The 21,599-nt window shown below is 37.9% G+C and overlaps 2 protein-coding genes across 5 annotated transcripts in view; one reads left to right on the forward strand and one right to left on the reverse strand.

Annotated features, from left to right (window-relative positions):
- Positions 1-21,599, forward strand: part of JAKMIP2 (janus kinase and microtubule interacting protein 2) — a 188,763-nt gene that overhangs the window by 130,877 nt on the left and 36,287 nt on the right. For 3 of the 4 annotated variants that reach the window (XR_004033227.1, XR_004033228.1, XM_003266599.4), the window contains exons 6-16: positions 1,166-1,312; positions 1,957-2,097; positions 4,395-4,451; positions 5,366-5,485; positions 6,434-6,562; positions 9,140-9,223; positions 9,902-9,964; positions 13,438-13,536; positions 14,703-14,801; positions 16,472-16,525; positions 17,395-17,460. Coding sequence is in view for 2 of the 4 variants with exons in the window: in XM_003266599.4 (XP_003266647.1) it covers positions 1,166-1,312; positions 1,957-2,097; positions 4,395-4,451; positions 5,366-5,485; positions 6,434-6,562; positions 9,140-9,223; positions 9,902-9,964; positions 13,438-13,536; positions 14,703-14,801; positions 16,472-16,525; positions 17,395-17,460 (1,059 nt within the window). In the remaining 2 variants the exon portion in view is untranslated. The remainder of the gene's footprint in view (positions 1-1,165; positions 1,313-1,956; positions 2,098-4,394; positions 4,452-5,365; positions 5,486-6,433; positions 6,563-9,139; positions 9,224-9,901; positions 9,965-13,437; positions 13,537-14,702; positions 14,802-16,471; positions 16,526-17,394; positions 17,461-21,599) is intronic. The other variant, XM_004087253.3, reaches the window with a different exon arrangement.
- LOC105739300 overlaps positions 1-21,599 on the reverse strand; it is a 103,685-nt gene that overhangs the window by 15,968 nt on the left and 66,118 nt on the right. The gene's annotated exons all lie outside the window — the stretch shown is intronic.

The following is a 21,599-nucleotide window of genomic DNA, read 5'->3' on the forward strand; positions in this document are numbered from 1 at the left end:
CAAATATTCATAATTAGCTAAGTCTTCCACCTCAGCACTTCCCAAAATCTTAGAATCTCAAGAACAGTAGTGCATACTTTAAAATGTCTTCTCAAATATTTCTAATACACCCCTCCTTTTTCCTTGCTTTTCTCCCAATACATATTCACATTCAGAATCGTTAGTAAGAAAAGAATAAGCTAATCATGAGAAGCTGAAAATGAAAATCTATTATGTATAGGATGATCATGAAATATACAAAAAGGAGAGTTTTAAAAGTAAAGGGAAGGACTATTAACAATCCCCTCAAGACAATTTTCATAAACTTAGACCAGTGGTTCCCAACTACAGGCGATTTTGGCAATATCTGATGTTTTTGATGGTCACAATTAGCAGAGTGTTACTGGCATCTAGCAAGCAGAGGCCAGGGATGCTGCTAAACATCCTCCACTGCACAGGACACCTCACATCAAAAAAATATCTGGCTCAAAATGTCACAGATGCCGAGACTGAGAAACCCTGCTTTAGACTAACCAAGCAAATGAGAGTATGCTCACTCTTAATTATGGGTGGATAACAATACAATCATACTTTACTAAGCTTGGGGAGAATTTGATATCCTTACACAAACATCCATAGAGTTTCAAACTTACAACTTACGTGTGGGTTTTTTTCCCTCAATAAAATTTCTTTTAAAATAACAACTGTAGTGCGAGTCAGGAGATTTCCACAAGATCTCTGAAAGAATGACCTTTGGAGATAACCAGGCTTGGATTCAGCTCCTGGTCTCATTACTTAGTGACCGTGTGGTCTGGGTGAGCTCCTTTATCTCTGAGCTAATGGAGGTCATTCCAGGTGCAGGGATTGCAGCTGAGCACGGTGGAGTAACAGGTGGGGGAAGGGAAAGAAAGCAAGGAGAGGGGGTCCTCCGGAGCGTTTCCAAAACCAGTCTCTGTAGTTCTTTCCTTAAGACAATGGATTGATATAAGGCTATGAAAGTTGTGATGAAAAACCATTAGAGAAAACTGAAAAGAAAACAGTCTGTTAAATGAAGGAAGGTCAGTCCTGAGCCACATAGCGAAGCAGACAAGGCTGGCTCCAGAGGTGCTTTTACTCCCACCACTTTACTCCCCTGCCTGCATGTCCCCCAAACACAAGACACAAATCTTCACTTATTTCTTCCCAGTTAAAACGTGTGCGGGAAACCGAAAAGCAATGTAAACCTCTCCTGGAAAGGAACAAGTGCCTCGCCAAGAGAAACGATGAACTGATGGTGTCCTTGCAGCGCATGGAAGAAAAACTAAAAGCCATTACCAAGGAAAATTCAGAAATGGTGTGTATCACAGATTCTGCAAAACTGCAGCTTCCTTAATTATATTACCCTAATGACCTGACTTATTGCCATTTCTCAGCTTGTTTTAAAAATACAATGCTATTTGGATTTTTCCTTATGTAAGCAAGGAAGCCTTAACGAAGAAAGCAAGAGAAGGTTGCTGGCTCTGAATTTTATGAGGTTTCTATATTTGCAAAACTGTAGGAGTGCTTCCAGGAATTTGCACGCTTTCCAAAAGCTTGGAAATGGAGAAGGAAAGCTTTGACATAACTTAGCCACAGAAACCTTCCATGACTTCACTAACAACAGACCTATACCCCAGGCACACCTTGTCTTCTAAGATCATGCATGATAGTTGGGAAATAGATATCATTACTTGTGTTATATATAGACAAGTGAAATGCTAATGTACTCCTTAATAGACTTTCAATACATCTATAGAGATCTTCGACAATCCCCAATAATATTGACTTATTATGGCAGATAAAATGTGCTTGAGGATTTAGTTGGTGTATGTGTATTCAGGCTGTGCAATTTCCAAATTTAGCAGGAGCCTCATAAACTTTCTACAGATATTTTATGTTAACAACCAAAGTTTGAGGTTTTTAAAGTCTCCACCTGTACTTTCTGCTTTTCCAATCCAGAGAGAAAAAATAACATCCCATCCACCCCTGAAGAAATTAAAATCTCTGAACGACCTCGACCAAGCTAATGAAGAACAAGAAACAGAGTTTCTAAAACTTCAGGTCATTGAGCAACAGAACATTATTGATGAGCTCACAAGGGTAGGTGACAATCAATCTGTAAACCCTAAGTTGTTCCCAAGGACAAGTAGCCAACAAAATGTACACTGAAAGCAGTTAATTTTAGTTTAACCCCAGAGGCCCAAGTTCATATGTTAAATATGTAATTTTGTTCTAGAGACTGTATTCCAATATTTTATATTGTTCAACTGCTTTACACCTTTTAAATTATAATCCTTTGTTAACTAATTTGGTAGCACAAATAGTAACAGCAAAGCACATTAAAAGAACTTTTAAATGCCTTGTTGTATAAGTTTGTAGATAGGTTGGGTGTGTCTTGTAACTGCCTTCCAGTAGCAGGATCCCGAGGCTCAGGGATTTAATATGTTGTCTATGCTAACAACATCACATATATATCTTGTTTCCCAGGTCTCAATTCAGTATCTAGCACATAGTTACAGTTAATAAATATTTATTGGATGAACAGCAACAATATAATTACATAACAGAGCTAAAATTTCAGCCCAGATTTTCTGATCATTACTTCAGTACCTGCTGAGTGGGTAGAGCAGTTATTACTTCCGTCAGAGTTTGGCTGAGGTTTGTGTTACCGGTAAGGATGCACTAAGACCTCTAGGTGCCTTTGGGTTTTCTTCTTTGCCTCTCCATCTGTGTTCTGTGAATGACATCGCTGGTTGCTCTCACTTCAGGACCAAGTCAAGGCCTAAAGACTTGAATTGCAAGGAGGGAGTTAGGCAATAGTCTCCAGAGTGAGGTGAGAAAAGTGATTCACTGCCACTGAGAGAAAGAAAGGTTATAGCTTCTGTTTATGATTACCTATGATTCATCCTTTTTAAAATTTCTATGTTGACTATATGTTATAATGAATACACTAGATTAGGAAGGTAATTTAAATATATAATTGTATTAGGGCTCTCTAGAGGGACAGAAGTAATAGGATAGATGTATATATAATGGGCAGTTTATTAAGGAGTATTGGTACACATGATCGCAAGGTGAGATACCACCATAGGTCATCTGCAAGCTGAAGAGCAAGGAAGCCTGTCCAAGTCCCAAAGCTGAAGAACTTGGAGTATGATGTTCCAGGGCAGGAAGAATCAGGAGAAAGATGTAGGCTGGGAGACTAAACCAGTCTAGTCTTTTCACGTGCTTCTGCCTGCTTTTATTCTGGCTGTGATGGTGGCTGATTAGACTGTGCTCACCCAGATTGAGGGTGAGTCTACCTTTCCCAGTCCACTGACTCAAATGTTAACCTCCTTTGGCAACACCCACGTAGACACACCCAGGAACAATACTTTGTATCCTTCAATCCAATCAAATTGACACTGAATATTAACCATCACAATAATTTGTAAATTGTAAAAGTCTCATATATAGAGGCTGCATTTTTACTTATAAAGGTGAAAAAAAAAGCCCAAACACCACTGGCTTAAACCAGGTTACTTATTAAATGTGGTCTCCCTGTTTTCCTCATTTCATTTTCACATCCTAATAACTCATACATTTTACAGATTCATGAGCCCAGGAATTTGCCTGGCTTTGAGTATCCTGAGATTAAGCTATAAATTTTTTATAGAATTTTGGGCTATTTAGGCATACTCATCAGACTTTTCAAAAGACATTCTATCTAGTTTAAATTTTTACAGTAAATACATGGAGTGCTTAGTGAATAAACCCCAAATTCCCACGATATCTCTATTCACAGCAACAATAAATCATGAAATTGATCAATATTTCTAGGCATTCTTTGAGATTCCCAGAAAATTTTTTAAAAACTGAAGACAAAACAGAAACATTAAATGACTCCAACCCACTAGCTACTCTGTTCCCTGTCCTATTTTCAGGGACTGCAGGTGAGAACAAGGATGCAAAAATAGGCCAAAGACAGCTTTCTATGCATTTCAAATGACTAAATGAAAAGAATATGGTTTTACTTTATTGTGAAATTATATTTTTAACACAAATTTAAAGTAATTTTGGATCTAGGAGAACTAAAGTACTGTGCTTTGGGGGAATATAAGTAACTATTTTCATAGCTACTTGACGTTCAAGTATAAAACAGGATTCTGATTAGGAACACAGTATACCTTCTGATCATGAGGCTCCTTGATCCACATAAATCATCAGGAATAGTTGTAGAGGATTCTTATCTTGAATATATGTAAGTATCAATCCCAAAAGTTGCCAAAATTTAAAAAACAAAGTCTTATTCTATTCCAAATATAATGCCTTATGGGAAAAAACACTCCATCTTTGCAAAAAACTATAAAGAAACCTCTACCAATTCTGGATCTGAAAATCTGTCATCTGTTTTCCAGGACCGAGAAAAGCTCATCCGTAGAAGAAAGCATAGAAGAAGTTCTAAGCCAATTAAGGTAATAAGAAATCGAAGTTATCAGGCATTTGCCACAAATAGCCAGAGAGATGAGGCTTGGCATGGAATCTTTCTACAAAGATGTGATGAATCAGGTGTTCCAGAACTGTCACAGCAAACCATGGGCTTTATTTGCTAGAAGAAAACCTTTTCTGTTGACATTTCTTCGAAGTCTAAAAATGATTCTGTTGTAAATTTTAACCTGAAAGGGGTTTGCTTTAATATAACTTTCTCTAAATGGAGATGCCCCTAGGTTTAATGTAGAAAGGATTACCTGACAAGTTGGAGAGTCATATTCAAGAAATGCACATGATTTGATGTCTCCCACTGAACAGTATTAGAGTCTGATGTCCAGTTTATGACAATTAATACATTTTTATTATTCATTCAGACAGTGTTATTGATAACAATGCTCCCAAGCCATCAATATCTGCATAGTGTCTTATAATCCACAAAGTTTTGTTATTCAGTTTGTCTATTTGATTTTTATTTTGTTTTTACCAAGTATACCATTTGTTTTTAATGTGGACTTGGATGACAAGACTTAAGATTTGATCATCTCCATCACATAGATACCTGAGTTTTCAAAGTCCTTTGGTCATAATTTAAATACAGGAAAGAGTAAACCACATTAGCTCATCATGATATAAAATGTAATATGAAAGACGCTTCAGTGTTTCTATGAAAAAAGCTACATATTATGAATTTTTCTTAAGATGTCAGAAGTAAAATAATATGGGAGAAACACTTATTGGAATTATTATGCTCGTGCGTAATGTTTTTATTTCAACAAAGAAGCATAGAGGATCCATGTCTTCTATATTCACTTACATGTATGCCAGTTGACAGTATTTTAACATTCACCTTTCCCTACTGTTAGCTGTGTCAGTAAATAAGTACTTTCCCTCCATTTAGAGGCCTGTTTTGGACCCGTTTATTGGCTATGATGAGGACTCTATGGATTCAGAGACATCATCCATGGCCTCATTTAGAACAGACAGAACACCAGCTACTCCTGATGATGACTTGGATGAAGTAAGATTTTCTACTTCTCTAGCCTAGGGCAATATTGTCACCAAATCTTTGATTTAATGGGGAAGAAAAAGGATTTCACATTTCATCTCCTTTATATAAACAGCACAAAGTGATCTCATAATAGTAACCAATTTTGAGGCTGCACTTTATTATCTCTTGAAAAATAGCTTCACTTATAGCAGGTAAACCTTTTAGAAATTTCTCTCCAGTTCAGCTCTCTAATTTGAAGACTTCTTTCAAAATAAAAGTTACTTTCCAATATTCTTTATCTAGGGAGGGTAGGAACCCAAGAGGCCTTAGCAGGCTTTTGGATGTGGTCTGAGACACAGTTGAGTGAAGTGTGTTCTGTGGACCACCCTCATCAGAATGATCTAGAGGGCTCAGTTACAATGAAAATTCCTGGACCCTACCATGCAACTCCTGACTCAGGATCTTAGGAGTGAAACACCCCAGTCTGCATTGTTTCCCAAAATTCCCTGCTGATTATGTTATGTCCTGAAGTTTAAGATGTAATGCAATAAAACAGTTTTTATGATTTATGTGGGGGAAAAAAAAAGTTGCTGGAGATGAACATATTGAAAAGAAATAAGAATAAAATTCTAGGGTATCATTTCTTCAAATTTAGGTCCAAAATCTGGATATGACTTTTTCTTATTTGGATCCAAAATTGACTACACTCTAAGCCCAAATGATTAACAATGAGAAACATATCAAATGCTAAATGCTTCTTTTACGAAAATAAATATTTATGTATTTCTGCAGAATCCATCTTGAAAGTATCACAGTATTTGTGCCCACATATACACTTCAGAGCTAAAAATAAAATCAAATAGACTGTTAAACAACCTTTTACTTCTTGTAAAAAGTGCACGAATGTTAATATTTCACATTGAAAACAGGACCTGAACATAATACAATTGTTTTGGGGCTTTTTTTCTTAACCTCAAGAGTTTAGCAGCTGAAGAATCTGAACTAAGATTTCGACAATTAACAAAAGAATATCAGGCCCTCCAAAGAGCATATGCCCTCCTACAGGAGCAGACGGGAGGCATCATCGACGCTGAACGAGAAGCCAAGGTTAGTGTGTATCTGTGAGAGTGCTCTGAATTAGCATGCAGCAGTCACAGCGTAAAAGCACTGTGGACATAAAAATATCAATAAGACAGCTTTCCCTGTATTCTTCTCTCCTCTGCAGCTTTTGAATTGTTATAGCTTTTGTGTCAACAAACCTTGAATCTAGAAACATTAGAACCAGCTTAGATCAATGCTTTTGTTCTTTTAAAGATAGTTGAGTACATAGTTCTTGTTCTTGCTGTTTGAAAACATACATTTTCAAAGATAGACAATATTGGATTTTGTTAAGCCATTTTTTAGTTTCTTGCTTAGAAAAAGAACTTTTTTATCTTTCAAAAGCAATAGTGAGCCAGTGTCTTCTCTTCGTTAATAAGTGTCCAGCATTTACGTTTGACAGCTTACCAGAATTTTCACAGACAATATCTCATTTAACCCTTGGGACAGTCCCCTTAGGCAGATATTTTATAAAAGAGAAATTTGACACTCAGAGAGGTTAATTGAATTGCCCAAAATCGCACAAATAATAAATGGCAAAGCTGATATTACAACTTAAGTCTTACTGGGTCAAATGTTCTTTCCTTTATATCATAACTGCCTCTCATGAGCCTATTTCAACAAAAAGAAAAGAAAAGATAGACATGTACTCTACTAATTCTTAATATTTATTGAGTGCTTGCTGTGTTCCAGGCATTGTGTTGAACACTTTATACACATTATCTATATAATCCTAAAACAACCCTAGGAGCTAGATATGATTATTATCTTCTTTCTATAGAAGAGGAAATAATAGCTTAGTAGAAGTTAAATGTAGTTTAGTGAAGTTAAATTATTTACCTAGGTTTACCTAGGTTTCCTACCCTTGTGACTTCACAGTCATAATCACCAGGCTATAATTGCCTCCTAGGTAAATTTACATGAGCCAAAAGGGAGCATGACCACCGAGACCACCTAGTGATTTCATCCTACTTTCTTTCTGGAGGGTCTACAATGCGCTGAGGAGTTTTGTAGAACTACTGTTGTTCAGTGGGAAAGGGTAGATGTAACAGTTATACATTTTTCAACAGTAGCATGCATACACACATATATAAGTAAATAAGCAGGTTTTTAAAAAACACCGATTTAGAACAGGCAAGCAGTCATTACAAAGGAATGTGCCTATAAGCTGTCATTATATGCCCCACTGCTATAATATTTGTGGTTAAGTGTTCTTACCAATATGGATTGGGGAATTAAAATAATAGCATATTATTTTATTTTTATTTTTTGGAGATTCCTCCAAAAAAAGGAGACTTCTCCTTTTATTTTTTGGAGATTCCTCCCTCTTTCATTTAATTCTTCTATCTAAATAAAGGTTTCGCGTTATCCCTGGCCATTAAAGTTAGGAAAACTTACCATTCTTAGAAAAATAATCTAAAAGAAATAAAGATGTTAGAAAAAGAACAACAGAGTAAATTTAAAGAGACTAGAAATTAAAAAATAATACAGATGAAAGCATCATTGAAAACAAAAGATAAAATTAGGTACAAGAAAAAATAGGTTACAGTCAACATCAATTCACAGTTAAAATAAATCTTAGCAAAATTAATTATTTTTTGGACCTGATAAAGGTAAATGTAATATTTAACAATCAAAAGAATTATTCTCCTCACAATGAATATCTATCATCGCTGTTTTTATTCAACTTTGTACTAAAAAACCTATCCAGATTGTAAAACAACAACAAAAAAATGGGTTTACAGGCAGGAAACAAATTACTAGGCTAAATCACATAGGACAACAAAGTTGCTCCATACAAGATTAGTATTCAAAACTACTTACACACACAGACACACAAAATAAGATATAGAAAGAAAGACAGAGAGAAATTGATTTGAAATTTAGGCACAAAGTTTGCTCTGAAAGAATGGAAAGGCCAGGTGCACTTTGGGAGGCAGAGACGGGTGGATCATCTGAGGTCAGGAGTTCGAGACCAGCCAGGCCAACACAGTGAAACCCTATCTCTACTAAAAATACAAAAATTAGCTGGGCGTGGTGGCAGGTGCCTGTAATCCCAGCTACTTGGGAGGCTGAGGCAGAAGAATTGCTTGAACCCAGGAGGCGGAGGTTGCAGTAAGCCGAGATTGTGCCACTGCATTCCAGCTTGGGCAACAGAGTGAGACTCTGTCTCAAAAAAAAAAAAAAAAGGAATCAAAAGAATTTGGGGAGGCAAAATGGAACAAGGCTTTCGTGAAAGAAAAATCATTCAAATAAAGAGAAGAGTGGAGAGTTACAAGGCGTATTTAGGAAACAAGAATTATGCCAGCAGGTAAGGGTTTGACTCTAGGCTGATGAGTAGTAGGAAAAGATTGGAAATATAATGGGAGTTCTTGAATGCCAAGCTAAAGAGTTTGAATACTAACCTGAAAATAAAGAATGCTACAGGGAATTTTAAACAAGAATTTAGATCAGAAAGATTCTTTTGTCATAGAAAATTCTTCCTTTTTTCCTCTCTTTCTCTCTCTCTTACTTGTTGAGTTCTAGTCAAGAAAGATATTGAATAACCATTTTACTTGCTGAGTTCTGGAATTTTGGTTTCACCAGGCTCAAGAACAGCTCCAAGCAGAGGTGCTAAGGTATAAAGCCAAAATTGAAGACCTGGAAGCAACTCTGGCTCAGAAAGGGCAGGTAGGCATTTGGTTGCTAGCTCTTCTGCAGATGCAGACAATTCAATCTGACCTTCCTCTAGCTCACCTGTGCATGGGCCGCACCCAGGACACAGCTTGGCTCTCCACAGTGATCTTTCTCAAACTGCGTTAGAATGTTCAACTCTGTACTTCTGTCCCTGGTGTTTTTCTGGCCAGAGTATGAACCCAGCCACAACAGTGAATGAGGTTGGGCAAGAGAGAGAATGCCAGAGGAAGAGGAACCCTGTACAAATAGCTAGAGTTGTCATAAGCTGCTAAGACCAAGACCCACCCCTCCAGCTGCGTTCTTTGCCTCTATGCTACATTTATGGTTCTGCATTTAATGTTTTCCATCCATATGTATCTAGCCTGTGTGCATTCTGACCCTTTTCACTTTTTGCCTGTGTGGTCACTTCTGAGTCCCCAGAAGGCTGGTCCTGGATTATTCAAACTGGAAAAGGTAGAAATAGGGAGTGATGATGAAAACGGGGTTAAATTTTCCCGGCAACTTTGGCCCCAATGTCTTTGAAGGAGCTGGCAGAGGTGGGTGCTACTTATCAGTCTTTGGCAGGCAAACAAACAGGGTGGGGAGAAGGCAGCTCTGGCAAAGTGGTTTGACGACACAGGCTCTTTCGTGCCACTCTGAAATGCTGACTGCGCGATATTCTTTGTCAAACAGGATTCACACTGGGTAGAAGATAAACAACTTTTCATTAAGAGAAACCAGGAGCTTTTAGAAAAGGTATGTTGGGCACAACACCCTAGCGGGGCAGAGGAGAAAATCATGAGAGATCCAGGAGCAGCAGGGGGTGCTCTCAGGAGTGGCACAGGGGCCAGGGGAAGGGGAGGCTTTTCCGGCGCTGCTCTGTCCTCGGCTGCGTGCTCAACCGCATCCCTGTCACCGCCATCACCATCAGTGAAGTGGCACGAGTGCATGGCTCTGCGCTGGGCATTGTGCAGACTTGAAAGGATATGATCCCTGAAACCTGCTGATTTGCTAACCATATATACATATATACTGTATATGTTCTGTACATATATATATACACATACACACACACACACACGTGCACATCCTGTGTAGTTGTTTATCTACAACAAAACCTCTATGAAGGCCAGACACAGTGGCTCAAGCCTGTAATCCCAGTAATTTGGCAGGCCGAGGTGGGTGGATCACCTGAGGTCAGGAGTTTGAGACCAGCCTGGCCAACATGGTGAAACCCTGACTCTGCTAAATACAAGAAATTAGCCAGATGTGGTGGCACATGCCTGTAATCCCAGATACTTGGGAGGCTGAGACAGGAGAATCGTTTGAACCCAAGAAGCAGAGGTTGCAGGGAGCCGAGATTGCACCATTGCACTCCAGCTCGGGCAACAAGAGCAAAACCCCATCTCCAAAAAACAAAAAAACCAAACCAAACCAAACAAACAAACAAACAAAGAAACCTCTATGAATAGAACTTGTTATTTTGTGAGAAGAAGTGACAGAGTATGACTCCAAGACCATGCCGAAACCTAGCATAGGCTTAGATTCTCACTTTTAGTCTTTTTATTAAGCTTGAGTCTTTCTTTTTTTTTAATAAAAGATTTTTTTTTAGATGAACACTGTTTTTAAAACATAAAACAGTATTCCTGGAAATTACTCAACAAATTAAGAAACAAAAACATGGCTTAGGCTTGAATAGATATAATTAATTTTGGTTATCTGAACATAGAGGCAATTAAACATAACACATTTTCAGTTCAAAGGTGGCTTTTCCTTTGATATTTACCTTCTACAAATCTAGTGAAAGATTTCAAAATAATTTTTTTTTTGAGACGGAGTTTTATTCTTGTTGCCCAGGCTGGAGTGCAATGGCACAATCTCGGCTCATGGCAACCTCTGCCTCCCAGGTTGAAGCGATTCTCCTGCCTCAGCCTCCCAAGTAGCTGGGATTACAGGCATGTGGCACCACATCCGGCTAATTTAAATTACAAAATAATCTCATATTATGCTTGACAAAAACAGAATTTGAAAGCCCAATTGTGTGGGGGAAACAATTGTGTAGGTCAATCCAAAGTTATGCAGAAATTATTTTAGAATTGTTTCTATGAATATTTCTTATCCTTGACAAGTAATAAAAATTAACCACAACATCCTGGCTGGTAAGCATGAGAAGGAGGAAAAAGATGCTTGTCCTACCTCCCCTCTAGTCTGGCAAAGTGAAGACATTCTATCTCATGCTTTGCATGCTGTGAGACAGAGCTGATGTGTTCATCACATAGATGTACAGATGATGCATACGTCATATACAGAGTGGGCAGGTATTCAAAAATCAAGAACTGGTGTTTTCAGGAAGGTTAAGGGACCCTATAAAGAAACTTTGTTGGCATTGAATGAATTACAATCTGTGAACCACTGATCTAATTGTTTCATTAACCACTAGAACCAGCAATCTCTCTAAATATTCCACCATCGATTCAGTAGAAGATTCTAGGAAGTAGAATCTCCTTTATAATGTTAAGTTAATTTCTACAAACTTTTGAAAGTTTACTAGGCCACAAATATCTAGGGTAGAAAACTTGACTATATTACTAATGTACATAATTTCTCACTATTTCCCTGTATTTCTTTTCCTATTAGTTTCAGAGATGCTCAGTAATGAGTGTTATTATATTTTTTTATCATCAAAAAAGAATCCCATTATGTCTTCTATCTGATTTCCGTTAGTCTTAATCTCTTTGGGCTAAAGGAGGAATTTTTATACTCAGGCTTCTAAGAATAAAATAAATGAAATAAAAGGATGGCAGAAGTGACAATGAACCTAAATATGTAACTTCAAATGTATATACTTGGGAAAGTAAGATTCGTCCTATGTTAAAAAGGCCCTGGTTTGTATTTCTAAATTCAAGATTTTAACTAGTTACTGTATGTAATGCCCACCCATACAGCTAATATCAAGGGAAGCTCAAAATCCGTTGTACTTCATAAAGATTTTCTGATCCCTTAAAAGCCAAAGATGATGGCTGGGCACAGTGGCTAAGGCCTGTAATCCCAGCACTTTGGGAGGCCGAGGCAGGTGGATCACCTGAGGTCAGGAGTTCAAGACCAGCCTGGCCAACATGGTGAAACCCTGTCTCTACTAAAAATACAAAAATTAGCCAGGCCTGGTGGCAGGCACCTGTAGTCCCAGCTACTAGAGAGGCTGAGGCAGGGGAATTGCTTGAACCCGGGAGGCAGAGGTTGCAGTGAACTGAGACCATGCCATTGCACTCCAACCTCAGGGACAAGAGCAAGACTTCATCTCAAAAAAAAAAAAAAAATCCAAAAATTACTCAGACATGAACCCTGCCTACAGGGGAAGGTGCATTTGTACACAGCTAACTGAAATCCATGCTTCCTCAAGTTATAATAGAGGTCCTATAAGAAAGTCTAGAGGAAAACAAAAGGAGAGGTGTCACTTCTGAATGGATTGACTAGGGAAGGCTCTTATGGACATTAGAGCTTATTTAAGTGCTAATGTTTAAGAGCTTAGCTTTAAGGTGTTTAAAGAAGTGTGGAATTTTCTCACATAGCAAAGGAGATAAAGTGAGCCATTTTCAGGCAGAGCTGAGTAGCTACAGAGTTCCTGGAGTAGTCAGTTCATTGGGTAGGCCACAGTTTCTAGATTCTAGTGTTTGCATGATCACGTGTGGGTGTGTTTGTACAGAGATGACAGTGATAATATTTAAAACTGGAAAGCTAGGTGGTAATCAGATTATTAAGGTTTTTGAATTCAGTGTTAAAGAGCTGGCTTTCTTCTGTAGTAATTGAAATTCAGCAAAGTTTTGTATATGATGAGAGCTGTTAAAAAAATTTCTGTAACAAATATAACTCGAGAAATGAGAAGTATCAGTCCCTCTTATGTATACCATTAAATTTAGTTCTAGTAGACTGTCTCTGACCCATCACAAGGGCAAAGTGAGTATTCTCAGATGCACTATTCACAGGATTCCTAGATTTTAATTCCAAGGAACAGAGACGTCTTCTGGCATTTTTCTCTGTGACTCAAAAAACTCAACAGAAGGATAACTAGAAGGAAAGCCAAAGACTTATTTTATTCATATCTACTTGGGGATTTTTTCATGGTCTGGAAGACTTATTCACTAAGGAAACTGAACACTATTCATGCTTGCTTTGCAAAGTTGTAGGTGCTTTTCTCAATGTTTACCTAACTTCAGGATTTACTTTATTAGATAGAAAAACAGGAGGCAGAAAATCACCGGTTACAACAGGAACTACAGGACGCCAGAGACCAGAATGAGCTGCTGGAGTTTCGAAACCTAGAGCTAGAAGTAAGGAAATGATGATGATAACAATAAAAATAATCGTAACGATTAACATGCACAGAGCACATTGAGGAGCTAGGCGCTGTATTAAGCATTTCAGATTCATACTCTTATTTGGACCTCACAGTCACCCTCAAAATTATATAGTGGAGGCAACTAAATTAACTAACTTGCCTAAGTCCTGTGACTAGTAAATGGTAAAGCTTTGATGCAACTCAAAACTGTCTACTTAGATACTTTGCTTTTCAACACTACTATCTTTTATAAGCAAGACTAATAAATAATTTTTAAATAAGTTAAATAATAGATTTCAACCATCCTCAATATTTCATTGTTTTTAAATACTCATGTCCATCCTTAATTAAATTTTGACTCATTAAAACATGTTACTGCAATAATTATATTTCAAAATGTGCTATATAAAAAATATTTTGTAGGTAAATGTGAATTTATAAGTAAACGTTTTAGTCCCTAATGCATTTATGAAAAAAAGGCTAAGAAGCCAGGTAACTTGTCTTAGAAAATACCTTGATTAATCTGACCAAATTTCAGGTGTTTGTTTTTTATTTTGCAAGTAAAACATAGAAACATCAGATTTTGATTGTATCCTGCAGAATCTGACTTAGGATCTAGTTCGGTGTATGTTGATATATAAAAGTATAAGAAAAATTCCCATTTGATTTCTGTTATTTTGCCAGTTATTTCTTCTTTAGGCTATTTCGAATTAGGTCTGGATAAAAAGTTAGGTGTTAGTAGGCTTCAGTGAAGAAGAGTCATTCTTTTGTAGCCCACATATCTTACTCATAAAGCTTGAATAGATTGAATATGCAAAAGGCTGTTAGCGACCATAAAACTTCATGGCAAGACCACGCTGAGATATTTGAAAGCTCTAAATATTCATACAGTTTAAACTGGATGTCCACTTCCTGCATTTCCCTGATCAAAAAATTTGCAAGAATGAATGACACCATCTATAAATTCTTCTTCTCAATCTCTTAGTTGACTAGTCAGTTTTTTCCATCACATTTAATCATGAACATCTTGAGATTGAATTTTTTTCCTTTTGCCAAATGACAGTAATAAACTGCTGAAATAGCATAAAGAGACCACTGGTTTAGTGTTTAATTAATCAGTTTTGTTTTTAATTTCCATATATTCTTCACTATTTCAAGGAGAGAGAGAGACGATCCCCTCCATTTAATCTCCAAATTCACCCATTCTCAGATGGTGTGAGTGCTCTACAGATCTACTGTATGAAAGAAGGTGTTAAGGTAGGCAGATATTTAATTTTTTATGTTTGTAGAAATTAGAAAAACTGGGAATTGGAAAAGGGGAGGTTACTGATGACTATTTTGTCTTTCAGTCACTGGATGTCATCATTTTGATACAAACTATGTAGGAATTGAAAATAGTCACTTCTACTAGAAGATTAATAGAATGTTTTTTAATGTGTGACAGATATACAAATGATGACAGAAAAAACACAGGCATCCATGATTATTTAGAACAGAGTCATATGAAGAAAGATGCAGCATCAAAATTAGCCTTAATTACCTGGGAGAAATGTGAAATCAATTTAATACTTTAAGAAATCTATTTCAAGTCTGCCAGATAGAAAAGTTTGAGTCCCTTTGTTGAGCCATTCCAGGTGCTATGGAATTCATAATCATGGAATTGCAGAGTTAGAAGAGGTTTGAAGTCATCTAGTCCATCATCTCTTTTGATGTGTTTAATTTAGGGAGGATTCCTCTTTCGGAAGGGCTTACGGTTTATAACAGGTTGCATATTAAATATAATATAATTATCTTTTTAGTGCTACTGGATATATTTTAAGTATTAGAGTTGAATTGAGGTAGCTCTTCCCCCAGGGAAATATATTGTCCTTCAGTATAGTGAAATCACATTGTGAATATCCATTCCTGGGGTAAAGCTGGGATGCTGCCTGCTATTCCTGGTCTCTCCTTACCTTCCGCATGGCCCTTCCTGCTCCCACTCTGAGCTGCCAAATATACTTGCTTCAGTTGCCTTCTCTGTACTTATGAGATTGAGCTAGACTTTCCCTTTCCTGGTGGTGGGGCTCTACTGTACTGCTGTTTGAACATGAGTAAGAGGAGAACATAGTACTAATACGGTAAAAAGTAGAGAAAACTTTGGTAGTAATATTGTGCTTCCTTGCCTTCCATCTTAAACCATTGTCCTGGTGTTTAAACTTCTGGTCTTCCTGGGCGGCATGGTAATTTGTCAACCAAAGCAATTTTTGGATTTCACTGTAGTTAAATGAAAACAATTTACTTTGCCTTTTCCTTCGATGCGTTTTTTCTCAGATAAATCACAAACAAACTAATCCAATGAACTCTTTCAAATGGAGTTCAGCTGCTTCAAACTGACTCAAGGAACAGGGTAAAAGTAAGATAAATGAAATTAATGCTAGCCACCTTAAAAAAAATGGTACTGCACTATAGTTTTCTACATGGCAGTCAAAATTCAATCAGGTCAGAATTTTGCTAATTAGAATGAAATTGGTTGATTCTTTATATTTATTACCTATTAATTTTTTATACCTGAAAGTCTATCACAATTGAAAAAAAAAGGTTTGGCAGTCATGAGAAGAAAGTTAATGAGAATATTAGAAGTCTTTTACTGCATGCTAGACTTTTTCATACACAGTCTGTTTATCCTGAAGATCAGCTCAGCCTATGAAGTAGGAATTTATTATCTCCATTTTGCAACTAGCAAAATTAAGAATGATCTGTTAAGTACCTGACCCAAGTTCACACAGCATGTATGAAACAAAATTGAAACTTAAAACTAGGTGTGCCAGATTGAAAACATCCCAAGGAAGTTCAGGCCCTAAAATGTCTTCCTTTAACTTCATGTTCAGGCACTGATGGAATAGTAGGCCACATTTGTCTTTGACATGAGTTTCTGCTTGATTTTGCAGGATGTGAACATCCCTGATCTCATAAAGCAGCTTGATATCTTGGGTGATAATGGGGTAAGTAAAGAATTGATTTAGTATAGATATGAATTTGCCTAAACAGAGGCAAGGGATACTTAACAATGCATCATGTGTAAAGTAAGAGCAAGTGAGATGCCATTTCACTTAAGGATGTTGCTCCTTGGGAAGAACATACAATTTATCAAACAACTTGGCTAAAGGGTTGTAAGGATCTCTGGAAGGTAGTGGCAGAAATGCGACCTGGTAAAGTGCTGTTTGTGGGCAGGTTTTAGGTTTGAATGCCGACCACATCTCCAATAAGTAAAGCAATTATTGTCTGACTCTGGCTCAAAGGCATCCAGTGTGAAATTAATCAGTCTCGCATTTGCAAAGGCTGCTAAATACTAGGGTTGTTGGCAGTGCCATAAAAATGGACCAGGAGGCTATAATCCATTTTCTTTCCAAAAACATCTTCCAGACAGGGTCAAGGCACGTTAATTCAGTGGGAGGACCATTTATTGTGATACTAGGTGAATGGTGCTTGTAGGTTGAAGGAATCACTGTTTTTCCCTTGAAAAATTATCAAAGGAGAGAACAGAATTAGTAAAATTGCATCAAAACTTCTATGAAGAGACTTCTTTATTCCATTTTGGTTTCTCTTTTTCTCATAACATGACAATAAAGTATGCCTCCAGTGACACAAAATCAAATCAGTGTTAAGGAGATATTTAAAAAATCACGTTTAATATACTTCTTCCAGGTTTTGATTAACTCTTTGTTCAGAATTATTACTAAACAGAATGGGAATTTGTTAAGGTTCTATACAGGCTTATACAGAATGCTCTGTAGCAGTCAGTCAGACAGTATTTTCTTTGGGGTAAATAATATCAGTATGTTCAGCTTATGGCCTTTCTTATTTTTTACAGAATTTAAGAAATGAAGAGCAAGTGGCCATAATTCAGGCCAGCACTGTGCTGTCCCTGGCAGAGAAGGTAATGAGCCGTAGAAACATTTCAAATCATCTCGGTGTCTGGCTTAATACTGAGCGAGCAGGCTAGGGTGTGAAGGACATTCCCTCTGCACATGACTGTGTGTGAATACCTAATACACATTTTATTTTTAAGGGTGGTACAACCCAGATAGAATGAGATCGCCCAAAAGAAAAGTCTATACACTGATTTGGGATGGGTGGATAATTTTTGCTTTGAAGTTCCTTAAAAATACATATAATTATTTAAAAACAGAAAACCTTCTGGATTACATTATTTACACAATCCCTACCAAGCTGGGAAACCACAAAGAAGAGTTTTGTGGGGCGGTGATAAACTGGAGCATTGCTCTTGTCATAGACTTATCCTGGGGTGTGTACGTACCATTGCTCCCAACTGATCCTGTGGCTTAGTAGTGGCTCATTGCCGTCTCATTCAGAAAGCCCGACATAGAGATTGTCAGGAGAAAATCAACACTGACTGTGCTCTGGCTCCACCTTGTGTCTAAACCTGGTAAATGGCCAGATAAATTGGTGTATTCAGAGTACCTCATGAATCAATGCATAAAGCCTGGCTGGGTGGTATGTACCTACAGTCCTAGCTACTTTGGAGGCTGAGGGAGGAGGCTCACTTGAGCCCAAGAGTTTGGGGCTGTAGTGTACTATGATCATGCCTGTGAGTAACCACTGTACTTCAGCCTAGGCAACATAGTGAGACTCCATCTCCTTTAAAAAAAAAAAAAAAGTACCAGTAAATACTTGAGAGTCATGTGCACATGGTTGGATAAAATGAGAGCAAGCAATCAGCTGTCTCCAATCTGAAATGAGGGAATTCTACGGGTCAAATGACAGTTAAGTTACTCAAACAAAAGAACGAAATAAAAAACAGGGAGAACAAAGAAGAAGTATAGCTATGAAATAAAAAGACACTTAACCAGGTGTTTTTTAAAAAAAGGACATTTTGTTGACAACTGGAGAAATTTAATGTGGACTGGGTATCAGATGACAAAAGTAATTAATGTTAATTTTTTAAAGTGTACCAATAACCTTGAGGGTTTTTTTTTTTTTCTCACAGAAAGGCCTTATCTGTTAGAGATACACATTGAAGTATTCACATGTGAAATAAAATGAAAGCTGGAATTTTTTCTTTTAAAAAAACTTACTTCCTACATAGTTTGATTACAGACCTAATCACTTTCTCTGATCCCTCCCCAGCAAATGCCGCATTATCTCTAACAGAAGGTCCAAATTTAGAATTTGGCATACAGACCCTCTGGGATTTGAGTCTTATCTACCTATTTCTCTAGTGTCTCCCCTCCCTTCTCTCCCTCCATTCTCTCTCTCTCTTTCTCTCTCCATTCTCCACTCTTGGTCCTTTACACTGATCTTTTTACCTGGAAGGTAGTCCCATCTTGTCTTTCTACCTCTGCCTGGCTAAATCTTGATCATCAGACCTCCCCATACGTGAGGAAGCCTGCCTGTTCACCTAAGCCCCCTTAGGTGTTCCTGCTCTATGTTCCCACAGTGGCCTGAGCTACTGCTCCCATGGCTTTTGACAATTGCATTGCACTATCCATTTGCATTTGTCATATGGTCCCAACTACCGCTAGACTCTAACGCCCATGAGGACAAATAGTTGTGTCTCTCCACTCCCCACCCCCTGTTTTTTGCCCTAGCTTTTCACACCAGTCCAGCACATGTAGTAAGTGATGAATAAATGTTAACTGAAGGAGCAAAGGTGTGAATTTGTGAATGCTCACAAGACACCATTTCAGTGACAACACAAAAATGAAAAAAACACAGTCTGTGCCTCCAGTGCTGCTATCATCTGGCAATGATAGTGAGAGAGCCTTATTCAGCTGGAATCATGAAGGGCTGCAATTCTTTATTGCAAGAAAAAATCGCCTTGGTTTAGGGCTACAAACAAAACATGGGCTGATTCTATGGAAGATGTGGACTGAGGAGGTGAAAGAAAGGAAATACAGCCTTGTGTGTCTCACATTTACTGAGACTGATGGGAGAAATATCTTCTGCTCCCTGCCCTGCGTGGGTGCAGTACAACTGTACTTACCAGAACCAAGACTTGCGCAGTGCTCCTTTTGAGATAGGCACTTTCTAACTGCTGGAGACTAGGTACTATTGTGACCTTTATTTCACACAAGGAATCTGAAGCACAAAAAAGGTAGATAACTGCCTAAGGTCACACAGCCTGAAGTTGATGGAGTCAGGATTCACACCCAAGGAGCCTGGTTCTAAAGCCCATGATCTTACGTCTTGCACTAAACTCCTCCTCCTGCAGGAAATAGGCTTTGCAGACCCCATAGGAGCTGGGCTGTCAGAGCTGAGGCAAATTAGCCCATGCCTCTGCTTACCTTTTTTTGCAAGAAAGGTATAGGGACCAGTTGAACAAATACAGGGTGATGACTCTGTGCTTAGCACTGTGGTAGAAAGCTAGGAACCAGATGAACAAGACACAAGCCTTCCCTAAAGTGCTCATGGTCTGTTCAGCTGCCTTTTGTGCAGACTTTTGCAATGCACAGATTAAACTTACCTCTTGTCTGTGGGATTCACAGATAAAAGTTTCTACATCCAAGTAACTCTAAACATCAACAACGAATGTCTTGAGACTACCAATTTGAATAGCACTCTATCATATGGGAGTATGATATTTAGCCAGAGTTTGAGCCTAGACAAAATTCCAACAAGCAAACCCAGTTGTCACTTTGTATTAAAAATAATGGCAGTGACCTTGAATGAGAACATATTAGGGGCTGGATACTGCACTCAGTGCCATAAGTACATTATCCCACTGTTCCTTACAACCATTCTACAGCTGCCATTATTTTTTAATTTGTATAAATTTACGGAGTACAAGTGTACTTTTATTACATGGATACACGGTGTAGTGGTGAAGTCTTGGCTGTTAGTGTATCCACCACCCAAATAATATACATTGGGGTACCATTGTTTTTACTTTATACATGAGGAAACTGAGGCTTGGGATATTCAGTAACTTGTCCTGGATTACACAAGTAGGAAGGAACAGCAACCAACACACAAATCTATATCTAACGCTCATGATATAATGACTTTAGTTCACGGTACTCTTAAAAACATGATTTAAAAAAACATGTTTCTTGATAACAAATGGACAGCAAGCAAGATGAAGGATTTTAGGTTTTGGATGGGTACAATTGCAATATGAGTCTATTTACACAAAACCCATGGTTGACTGAAATTTGTTTCAAGGGGAAACCATGTGTATGTACAAAGAACTGAGAGATTAGCACCTCTCCAGTCTCGGCATGCCTCTTTTCTTTCACCATGTTCCCCACAACCAAGAAGTGGTTGAACATGGTATCCCCTTGTAAGTAGCAAGGCTGTCGTGTATAGAAATGCTCACTGTGCTGCATAATTTATCACAGGTAACCTAGAAAGAACTATCTGCGGAAGGGCGCAGTGGCTCACGCCTGTAATCCTAGCACTTTGGGAGGTCGAGGCAGCCGGATTGCCTGAGCTCAGGAGTTCAAGACTAGCCTGGGGAACACGGTGAAACCCCGTCTCTACTAAAAATACAAAAAATTAGCCAGGCATGGCGGCGTGCACCTATAATCCCAGCTACTTGGGAGGCTGAGGCTGGAGAATCGCTTGAACCTGGAGGCGGAGGTTGCAGTGAGCCGAGATCATGCCATTGCACTCCAGCCTGGGTGACAGAGCGAGACTCTGTCTCAAAAAATAATAAATAAATAAATAAATAAATAAATAAATAAATAAATAGTACCTTGTAGTGAGATACCACTAGTACATGCAATACACAATGGATATTGCCTCATGTTTTTTACTTCCTTAATCTTTACTTATTATTAATCCCATTTGACAGACAAGAAACTTGAGACTTAGAGAAATCAGGTAACGTTTCACCCACCCATGAAAAGCTGGAAATGAAATTACGGCCAAGGTAGTCTGTCTTCAGAACCCACTTAATTATTATGCCCAATTGCTTCCCTAAAATATAAGCTGACATTTAACTTGCTAGAGATTCATTATAATAATTTGTTCTATAAAAACCTGTATATGGTAGGGTCACATATTATTCAAAGTCTGCATTCAGAGTATTTATCAATGCTAACATAAATATCATAT

Source organism: Nomascus leucogenys, chromosome 2, assembly GCF_006542625.1.
Source record: "Nomascus leucogenys isolate Asia chromosome 2, Asia_NLE_v1, whole genome shotgun sequence".
Lineage (NCBI taxonomy): Eukaryota > Metazoa > Chordata > Mammalia > Primates > Hylobatidae > Nomascus > Nomascus leucogenys.